This window comes from Chaetura pelagica, unplaced genomic scaffold (genome assembly GCF_000747805.2).
Source record: "Chaetura pelagica isolate M959 unplaced genomic scaffold, ChaPel_1.0 scaffold85, whole genome shotgun sequence".
Taxonomy (NCBI): Eukaryota; Metazoa; Chordata; class Aves; order Apodiformes; family Apodidae; genus Chaetura; species Chaetura pelagica.
Window position 1 is genome coordinate 952,613 of NW_009953505.1, and position 10,901 is coordinate 963,513.

Below are 10,901 nucleotides of genomic sequence, written 5' to 3' on the forward strand. Positions count from 1 at the left end.
AAAAGAAGTCTGCTAAGAGCTATTGAGTAGGAAGTGCTGTGCTGTTTTCCAGGGGGTGATTTTTTTTCCAGGGTTATGTCATCATGACAGGTGTATCTGTTTTGAATCTTTTCTGGAATAACTTTTTAGGAACTGATACTGTAAAACATACTGCTGTATATGTATCTATAAATATAAAATTATGCATTTAAAAACTTCTGAACTTTGTCTTTGCTCTTAATTGAAATTTTTGGTGACGTTCAGTTGTTCTGATGTCCAATGCCCTAAGTATCACTGGATTTACCTAAATAAGAAGTTCCAGTACTCTTAATTTAAGTCAGTGCAGTAAAACTGAATCAGCGTTATTTGAAAATCTGCAGGCTTAAACCAATTTAAATGGATGCAACTTCTTTAATACAACATATTTCATTCAGTCATACAGCTTGAGACCATGTGGCCTGGTTCATCCTCCTACCAAAAAAGTTCTGCTTGTGAATTAAACAGTTTTGCATATATGTCAGTAACAGGGAAATAAGGTGTGTGAAATCCACCTTATGTGACTGTGTATAAAGTTCACACCCTGAAACTTTCTAGCTAGCTTTATAGAAAAGCTAGGGTTGAGGTTTTAGTGTTTCAAATAATGTAGTTTCTGTTTATATAGACATTGCATGCACCTCATTTTGTATATTTTGCAACACTCTTCTTTTTTTCTTTACAGGACTTCTTTCTCCCAAAATAATTAAATGACTGGAATTATAGATACTTACATTTTCTTCTTGCGAGCAGCCATTATCAGTATGGAGGCGTAGGCACCTTAGAAGGGACTTTAGTCTGAACTCTGGGAGGTAGTTCTGTGCACAAATAAAGAAACTAAGGCTTCAAATTTATCAATTTTTTTTTTTTAAATTTGAGGTTTCTCTTTACTTCTCTATGCAATAAACATGGCATATGCAAAAAACTTAATTCAGCAGTATAAACCACTAGAATGTCCTCACACAAGGCAATTAATTTATGTTCAATTTGATAGCTCTATACTTTTAATTAAGGCACCAGGGTAAAACTGAAATGCTGTGTTCAGTCTGTGCTGACATTGTAGACAGAAAAGCCTAGGGCTATTCCAGGCTTGTAAAGGGCAGCTTATCCTTGTCAGAAACAGCGTATAGGATTTGTTTCTCTCATAGCTGAATATTCAGTATATGTGAAGTTCAGTATAAACTGACTTCTTTAGTCTTGGCAATTATTACAACAATTTGCAGAAGTTGAGGGTTTTTTGGAAGTCTAGTAGTAGTAGTGAGTATACCAGATCAGGTCAGTGATGTCAGTTCAGGAGCTCTTTCTTTGTATGCTTTGAGCTCAATAAGCGATTATTTTTAGCCTGCTAATGAGGTTTACAAATAAAAAACTTTATGTATAAGCTGCATATTTATCAGCTGTCTAGGGTGAAACAGTTCTTAAAACACTTAACATGTTCTCCTTAAAAATGAAATCATTTTAGTGGCCCCTCATTTTAGTTTCTTTATTAACAAAGGATTTTGATAAACCCATATGAGGTTTTCCCCTCTGGATCCCATCTCCAGTAGCCTGACAAATTGGTACTGCTCTCCCAGATGTACAGTACAAGGAAAGCAAGTAATGCCTGTATGATTCAAGGGAACATCCTCTATAGTGTGCTTTCTTCAACTGTCAAAACGGGATGAAGCAGCTTTTGCATGGAAAGCAGTTGTGTAATCTAAAGTACATTAATTTCTCAAGTATTCAAAGGCTGTCAGTCATGTGACTGACCCTGTACACATCTGCATTCGAAGTTGCACAATACAGTATTTCATTTTCAGGTCCTTTTGTACAGGCAGGGGTGATTCGGAATTGCCTTTAATGCACACAACTACCTCCCAGAGGAAGACTTTGTCCCATTCTTCCAAAAATAGTCCATTATGAACATAATGGAAAACAGCCCTTTGTTGGCTAGCATCATGAAGCAGAGTGCTCTGTGTGGTGAACTGAAGTATGACTTGTCCTGTGAACTCTACAGAATATCAACATTTTCTGCTTTCCCCATTAATGTGCCAGTGTCAGAACGGAGTCTTGCCCGGGCGGGGTTTTATTACACTGGTGTGCAAGATAAAGTGAAGTGCTTCAGCTGTGGCTTGACATTGGACAGTTGGCAACCAGGAGATAATCCTATGGAGAAACATAAGCAGCTGTATCCTAGCTGCAGTTTTGTTCAAAACATGCTTTCTGCTAACAACATCGGACTGTCCTCTCATTCTGCCTTTTCACCTCTGGTTGCAAACAGCTTCTCACCATCTCTACATTCCATAACATCTCCAAGTTTAGAACAAGTTGGATATTTCAGTGGCTCTTTTTCCAGTTTTCCTCAAGACCCAGTAAATAATAGGGCAGTGGAAGACCTTACATTCTTGAGACCTAAACTGCACAATCCTTCTATGAGTACAGAAGATGCTAGACTACGAACTTTCCACTCATGGCCACTGACATTTCTCTCGCCCACTGATCTGGCAAAGGCTGGACTTTATTACTTGGGGACAGCAGACAAAGTTGCTTGTTTCGCGTGTGGTGGTCAGCTGAGTGACTGGGAACCAAAAGATAATGCTATCTCAGAGCATCGGAGACACTTTCCAAACTGCCCTTTTGTGGAAAACCTTACCCGTGACCAGTTAAGTTTCAATGTTTCAAATGTGAGCATGCAAACCCATGAAGCACGTGTTAAAACATTCATTAATTGGCCAACTAGAATTCCAGTTCAGCCTGAACAGCTTGCAGATGCTGGCTTCTACTATGTAGGTAAGAAGTTCCGTTCGTATGGCTGTGACAACGTTTACTCTAAAGTAAATTGTGTGAGTCTTTGCTACATATTGGCCATCTTTTCTTTGAAGGCCGCAACGATGATGTCAAGTGTTTTTGCTGTGATGGTGGGTTACGGTGCTGGGAATCTGGAGATGATCCATGGATTGAACATGCAAAGTGGTTCCCAAGGTAACTTGCAAAATCTTTATTATAATTTGGTCATATCCTTATTGCTTAAACACTTAATTTTGGCAGATTTATACTACTCTTAACTAAAATATTTCTTATTAAGCATAGTATTTAATGCTTTCCACTTCATAATGGAAAGCTGTGTGTATCACCAAATCACTATTAGCAAGTGAGGCTGCATTATGAATGAACATACTTTTCTAAGACAAGTAGCCAGAAAGTAGACTGAGGAGAGCAAAAGCTGCTGAGAAATGCAGTAGATGGAACACCTAACACCTCTGGACAAGTTCTGTGCCAAACATTGTTGAACCAGTTTTTCAGCAGGTTTGGTTTAGCTTCTTAGGTGTGGAAAGAAAGGCCTGCAAAGAAGGTTTCAGCAGTTGAGTATGTCTCTATTGGAAAAATGGCAGACATAAATAACCTTTTAAAATGTCCCCCATAATTAAATGGCATTTACATACCTAATTACTGTCTGTGCCTGTTGAAATCTCCACCTACATTAATGACAGAAATAGGTCCACTTAATAATTCTTCATGTCATAGATCTCCAACTTTCATGGGCAGTTTACCAGGTTCTGCTGGACTACACAATGTATTTGGAGTTAACACCTTTGTTTCCTTCTGTGTTATGCCTGCCAGTAAGTGTACTTAAGGGATATACCTCTTGGAGAGTGAGGCAGATCTGGCTTTGGTGGTGGTGTTAAATTTTGCTAACTTCTTTTGAATTATTTGAGTAGGAGATAAGAATGGTGAGATGTGAGATAGAAACAGTTTATCACTGCACTTTATAGTGATGCTGACACAGTATCATTTCTTGTGGTGTGCTATTGTGATTAGAAGTGGCAGCAGAATGTAAAGGTGCTGCATTTTTCTGCCTAGGACTACTGACTGCTGAACATCATGGGAAAGCTTTATGAATGTGTCAGTGGGCTGTATCAAGCTTCCAATTAAGAGAACTCTCCCTTCTAAGGGAAGAGAAGCATAAATTCAAGTTATGCTGTGTTACTGTTTTACTTTTCTGAAGTTTTTTCCTTTGGCAAGTAGAAAGTATAATTTGGTCCATTTCTGTCAATGTTTCAGGTGTGCATATCTGCTTCGTGTGAAAGGAGGAGAGTTTGTAAGTCAAATTCAGGCTAGGTTCCCCCTTCTTCTTGAACAGGTAAATTTTACTGTTCTATACTGTAAACTTTCATTTTCCCTTGCTGAAAAGTGCTGTGATCTTTTTGGGAGTTTGGTCCATCCTGCTGCCTCATTTCTGCATATATTTCTGCTAGGTTTCTAACATAAATGCTCTTCATGAGCACAAGAATGAAAGCAGTGCTGAATCATGGCTGGTGAACTTGGACTAGTAGAGTTTAACCTGTTAAACTAGTAGAGCTTAACCTGTATAGATTATTTACGGAAAGTACTACGGGGCAGTGAGCTCCTTTGTCAGGAGAAGGAAGTTATCAGTAATTATTATTTCAGAAATCAGTCATGGGCAGTCTGAATTATTGATATGCATAAGCCTTCTGGCAAGTATAAGGCACATTTATATTCATGGAAGTGGTCAGCACTAACTTTATATTGATTATGTGGTTGCATAACTTTGAAAACTTGTGTAAATTGTAAAATACTTAATGGGTACCACTGAGGTAAAAAGCTTAGCGTGAGCAATGTGGGAAGAATGTGTTAGAAAGGTGTTTTTGGGGAAAAGCAATACTTCGATACTAATGTAGTTCTGTTGTGTTCCACAGCTCTTGTCAACCTCTGATACGACTGTAGATGAAAACATTGATCCCCCAAGTATGTATATTAAAGCTTATTTTTAAACTTCCTCAGCATTTTGCAAACTTAATGATTAGCTATCCAAAGCTAACTTGCTTAACGATTCCTGATTTATTTTTTTTTTTGGTAAACAATAATGTTATAAGGATAGTCTATCTAGTGATAAATGTTAGGTAGCTTTGATGTTAATGTGGCCAGTCTTCAGGAATGCACCTTTAAGAGATCTTGTCTTTTATTTTCCTAGTTTTCACATGAGCAGCTCATATTTAAATTTTTTCTTTTAAATGCTTGGTATCTGCTGGGTTTTTTTGGGTTTTGGTTTCATGATTGGGTTAAACAACACAAGTCAATTTGACATTTGTTAAATTGATCTGTGGTACAGTGGAACATTTGCTACAGGGTGTCATGACTATGCAGTAATGCAACTCCATTTTTAGGCACATGCCTAGGTGAATGTTCTGATCTGAGCAGCAGTGGTCAGGAAGAGGGTAGAAGCTGATAAAGTGAAGTCTGAGCTGGTCAGCAGTTAGAGTGGAAATAAACTCCTCCCAGAGAGTGAGTGAGTTATGCTATCAAAGTCCTTCCTGATAGAGGACAATGAGTCAGAATCCCATGTTTCTTGTGTTTAGTTAGTTGAATGGAAAACACTGATCAAGAGCTGGAATAAAGCAATTGTTTGTACTATAAACTCTTGAATTTTTGTTCCTTCCCCTCCACCCCCAAGGCATTTTTCAAGGCTGAAACTAGAAATGACTAAGTATAAAAAAAGCTGCTAAAACACAATGGAATTCTCTGTGGCTTCTCTGGATTATCCTAGATTAGTGAAAGCCTAACATGGGTTGAAGTTTGTCGTGGATTCAGTCCAATTGAATCTAAGTAACCGGCTTCCATTTCTTTAAACTATCTGAAAAAGTAGGCTGTTTAACCATTGAAACTTTTTAATGGTAGGTATTCATGTATATATGCATGTATGTAGGTAATGTTGTTGTGTTTGGCTTCTGGGTTGTATGGGTATCTTTCTATTACATATGGTGATTTTCCTCTTTGATTAGTTATTCATTTTGAACCTGGAGAGAGTCACTCAGAAGATTCAATCATGATGAACACACCTGTGGTAAAAGCTGCCTTGGAGATGGGATTCAGTAGAAGGCTAATAAAGCAAACAGTGCAAAGTAAAATCTTGGCCACTGGAGAAAACTACAAGACTGTAAATGATCTTGTGTCTGATCTACTCACTGCTGAAGATGAGAAGAGGGAAGAGGAGAAAGAGAGACAATCTGAAGAAGTGGCATCAGGTATACATAAGGCATGAATAAAAGTGAAAGAAGTGTTTTATATTATACATAGTTTTTATAATTTTTATTCACTAAGTGGTTTAGTTTAATTGCTATTTGGGTCAGTTTCTGCAAAGGTATTGTCAGGGTATCCGTGTGGAGCTAACAGTCTGGGAATTGCTTCATTCCCTTTCAGGAGGGTGGTTCATACTGGTGCCAAGATTTGAGAATCACCTTGTCTCCATGGGAACAAAGCCATATTTTTTAAACTTGTGTGCCTATATTGCTGATAATAAAAAATGGAACCAAAATACTTGGCACTTTCTACTAATTTGCCTGCTCTTTATGCTACTTGAGACAATGAGCCACCATATCCACCTCCTAGAAGAGGCTGTAAACTTTTACACGTTTAGATTCTGTAAGATGGCCAAGGATCTGCTTTTCTGTGTCAGACTCGGCCATTTAACAGCCAGGTCAGCTATTTAATTTGATGTGTCTTTAACTCTTCCTATTGTTCTAATACTGTACCATTTTTTTTTAAAAAGCCTGCAATTTTTGAGTCTGTGAAGCAGTAATGAAACTTCTAAATTAGAAATTGAATTAAGTGCATCTTTTCCACTTCTGTGTCCTATCAAAAAGCATAGATGGGTTCAGCCTTTAAATCTTAATGGAAATTATTTTTTTGTTTGTGATAGACCATTTAAAAAATCTCTCAGGTCTGGTTGTGCTGTACTTCTGGTTTTCTTGAACATAATTCTATTGGTCATCTCTAAGAAATGCTTGATTCTATCCACATCTCAGAAATTATTTTGAATACCACTGACTAAAGTCAATCTGTTGGTTGTCAGTGAGTTAGCACTGGTATTATGCAGAGACATGGTTTTTTCTTTCCAGTTCTGCAGAGAACATTTGCTAGTGTGATTTGGACAACATGCCCTCAGATAACTTTAGAAGTGGGAGCAGGAAGTTTCATTGGTGAAAAAGCTTCAGCTCAGAAGCTGCTTGTATGTAGTTTTAAAGTCTTTATGTTCTTTATGTGAATACCAATAAAACTTACTGAGGTCTTTATTAATTACATGTAGTAAGTGAGTATTTCAGTAGAGTTTGAAGAATGTATCAATTACTGTTAAGCAGAAGTGTAACTTGAAGTAGTGTTTTCCTAACAAACATCTAATCCTCTCTGTATTCCAGATGATTTGTCCTTAATCCGGAAGAATCGCATGGCTTTATTCCAGCGTTTAACATGTGTACTTCCAATCCTTGGGAGTCTACTGTCAGCTAAAGTGATAACAGAACTCGAGCATGATGTTATTAAGCAAAAGACTCAGACACCACTGCAAGCAAGGGAATTGATAGATACAGTTTTAGTGAAAGGAAATGAAGCAGCCAGCATATTCAGAAGCTGTCTACGAGATTCTGACCCTGTACTGTACAAAGATTTATTTGGTATGCCTGTTTTATTAAATGGATTTTTGTTTAAAAGCTAAGTTTTTACAAGTCTAGCCAGTGCTGTTGTAGCAACATAAAGATAAAAAAAGTCATGCTTTTTGAATATAGAGTCAAATGACTAGTATTTTTTCTCTAATTTTAGTGGAGAAGAACATAAAGTATGTTCCTACAGAAGATGTTTCAGGTAACTTGAGTTCTACCTTCTTACTTTAAAGGGTATTGTGGGACAAACAGTTAACATAATAAAAAAGCACATTCCTTTTATTAAGAAATAGGTTTTATGCTTTACTGTCTCGCTAATTTTGCTTTGCTAAGATGGATTTACCCAAAAAAGTTAAGTGCAAGCAAGTCAATCTGCTAAAAGCTGTATCCTGTGCCTTACACATGCTGTTGCACCTAAAAGGTAGAGCTTTCTGAAGCTTGACAATTCAAGCATGTACTGGACTTAATCCTGATACTAGTTCTCATTCAGGCATTTGGTAAAGACTACAGTGAACAGTAGGTTACCATTTCATAGCAGGTATCATCATCTCTGCTTTTCCAGAGACGGTTATAAGTGTCCTAAGACCTAGCTTGGCCAACAGCTGAGTAGGTAAAAACTTGTCAGACATGGGATTGAGTTTGCTTGATTCTTAGTCTCGTAGTTTAATAAGTTTAATAGACTGCAGAAAAGTATACAAGTGTGTATATAGCTGACTTCCACTGGTCAGGCTGTGCTCCGTGCTTCTAATATCCAAGCAAGGAGAGTATAGCACTTGCTAAAATGTAAACGTTGCTTGGTCTTGAAAACTACAGTTGGCCTTAAATTCCTGAGCTATTTGTTGTCTCACAGGTGGAAAGTACAGACTAGCTCCTTGCATGCCACTTTCTGAGCTCTGAAAAATGTATTTCTTTTCTCACTGCCATCTCTATTTAGTGAATGGGGAAATAAAGGATGAAGTGAAACTTGGCTGTTTTCTAGTTAGAATTCACATATATTCAGGCTTCTTAAATGTTAAATGTTTTTTTCTAGGTTTACCTATGGAAGAACAATTAAGAAGATTGCAAGAGGAAAGAACATGTAAAGTTTGCATGGACAAAGAAGTTTCTATTGTTTTTATTCCATGTGGTCACTTAGTGGTATGCAAAGAATGTGCACCATCCCTTAGGAAATGCCCTATTTGCAGGGGGACCATAAAGGGCACAGTTCGAACATTTCTTTCCTAAGGAGGGAAGCTTGCAAAATGTCTGTTCCTGTCATCCTCCAGCTCCTGAAACTTAGGCCAGCAGTGTCTTAAGAATGGAAAACTGATACAGAAGATGATTAATCAACATCCTAACGCCATTGTGTAATACTAAACTGTATCATCATTATAAGTATACTCAGTCTTCCTTGCCAAAGACTATTTCTGTTCATAAGACTAGCTCAATACTAAGGTGAGGTTTCTGTAGCTTTCCTTTCTGAGTAAGGAATGCTCTCTCACTATTATGCCCTGATGTCACTTTGAATAATAAAGTAATAATAATAATTTGAATAATAAAATAATAAAATTCTGATTGAGTTCCTAAAATGAAGCTTGGCATAACTCATTTCTCGAGTTTCTTCTATATGAATGCAAGGAAATACATTAGGGTTGAAGTTTGCTGTTTATTAATAATTATATTAATTAATATTAATTAACTTCACTGTTTTGGTTCTGTTTTAGCTTTTTTGTAGACTTGAAGAGAAATAGGCTAACTTGCTGGAACAAGCAGGATTTTAAAAATTTTTTTTTCATGTGTAGTTACTTGTGTAATGTGTATTAATAATAGTTTATATGAGGACTGAATTAAAGTATTTCTGCTTCTCAAATGAGTGCTTGTTTACTGTGTTCCCATTTTGGCTTTCCTCTGTAAACTGCACTGTTCTGTCTTCACAGAATGCTCTCTTTTCCTGACAAAAGTTTGGGGTTGTTTGTTTACCTGCTAAAGTATGAAAAAAATTAACTCTGTGTGTCTTTTGTCCATTTTTGAACAGGAAAGTTACAGTACTACTTCTATCTTGATTTTTCAATGGATAGAAATCCTGGCTAGCAATGGTACTTAAGGCCTTAGAGGTGAGGCAAGGGGTGGCTACATAGCAATATAGACTTTATGCTAGAGAGTAAAATGCTAAACCCCATGTTTCTCTGGAACTTTATAATGATGGTGTAATTAAATAGTAGGATCTTCCAGCCCCCTCTGAAGTCTTGGGTCTTTCATAAACTGGTAGTCTAGGGACTCCTAATTCTTTACTGGCTGGCTCTTACTTAACCCTGGTCCTACAGTGGTGGTGTCAGTTTCCCTGGCTGTGATGGCCAATTCAGGTTTCTCCAGTCATACTTTAATGCTCAGGTGTGGCCCTCTTACTCTTCAGGCCTGCCAGCAAGAAGATGTTTTTTACAGTACTTTAGTGTTTTATGCTTTGTAGTGTGGGGTGAAAATACCATTTCTTGAAGCTTTAGGATGCTGGTGTTTTCAAGTTGTATGCATGTAACTGGCTTTCATCACTTGATATGTGGCTGTACCCATACATGTGTTACCTCTTCTAAAAAGAGGGTACCCCATATGTGTGAAAGTAGTAAAGTGTTAAAAAGAACTTGTTAGGGCTATGTAACTTCTGACTCACTGTAGTGACTTATGCTGTGTGATGGTTGCCCACTGTTTAGAGCAAGGCTTAAGTGAGGAAGTGTTTGTCACTAGCAAATTAATTTCAGTTCATGCTTACAGATGCTGTATGTTTGGCATTTGTATAAATCCTTCCTATTGCACATATGAGTTGTAATTTAATAAAGTCTGAAGTCTGTAAAAGAAACCTCTAGGTTTCCTACTACAATCACATGCCATCTTGGGATATCTGTCCACTGAGTTTGGAATGTAGACTGTGTGGAGTTAACAGTATGTCATATTTCTAGTATATTTACAGCCATGGCAGTTTACTTAGTTTTGGCTACCTAAAAAGGGCCAAAACATGTACTTGTATTTCTTAATTAAGGGATTGAGCTCGACTTGTTAGCAGATTCAGGATATTTCTGTCAGTAGTACTGATCACTAAATTTAGTGAGGACAGTCGTGCAAAAGAATAGTTGAATACATTCTGGCTACCATCTGTGTCTGTCCTGTATCTGCTAGCTGTGCTTCCTGGGCTGGAGTCAAAATAATACTGGAGACACTAATTTTGAAGAAGTCTAGCTTTGCTGTCTGGGGAGCTAGGGAAGGGGTGTAAGAATCTGAACTGGTTTGTATTTAAACATATGAATTCAGCAATACCAAGGTTTGGTTTCATCCATTCTTCCATAATTTTTGCAACACTGTTTAATGTGCATTACCTGGCACCACAGTTGTTTTAATGATTTGCTATACATTCCTTGCATACCTAGGATTCTTAACTGTAGATTTGCTTGCTCTAATTGTTTTGAATTCTTTTGTCCAACTATTAGA

The 10,901-nt window shown here is 37.4% G+C and overlaps 1 protein-coding gene across 1 annotated transcript; it reads left to right on the top strand.

Moving 5' to 3' along the window:
• The first annotated feature begins 1,910 nt into the window (after positions 1-1,910).
• On the top strand, positions 1,911-8,697 carry BIRC2 (baculoviral IAP repeat containing 2). Its single transcript, XM_009999371.1, has 8 exons — positions 1,911-2,781; positions 2,874-2,973; positions 4,054-4,132; positions 4,710-4,758; positions 5,793-6,035; positions 7,206-7,460; positions 7,606-7,647; positions 8,476-8,697. The coding sequence occupies exons 1-8, from the start codon at positions 1,911-1,913 to the stop codon at positions 8,667-8,669; spliced, it is 1,833 nt and encodes a 610-aa protein (XP_009997673.1). The 3' UTR covers positions 8,670-8,697.
• Positions 8,698-10,901: the final 2,204 nt, after the last annotated feature.

Excerpts from the sequence above, each read along its gene's own strand:
- BIRC2 (XM_009999371.1), top strand. The coding sequence starts at position 1,911 with ATGAACATAATGGAAAACAGCCCTTTGTTGGCTAGCATCATGAAGCAG. Across the intron at positions 2,782-2,873 it reads TGCTGGCTTCTACTATGTAG|GCCGCAACGATGATGTCAAG; the intron begins GTAAGAAGTTCC and ends TTTTCTTTGAAG. Across the intron at positions 6,036-7,205 it reads ATCTGAAGAAGTGGCATCAG|ATGATTTGTCCTTAATCCGG; the intron begins GTATACATAAGG and ends TCTGTATTCCAG.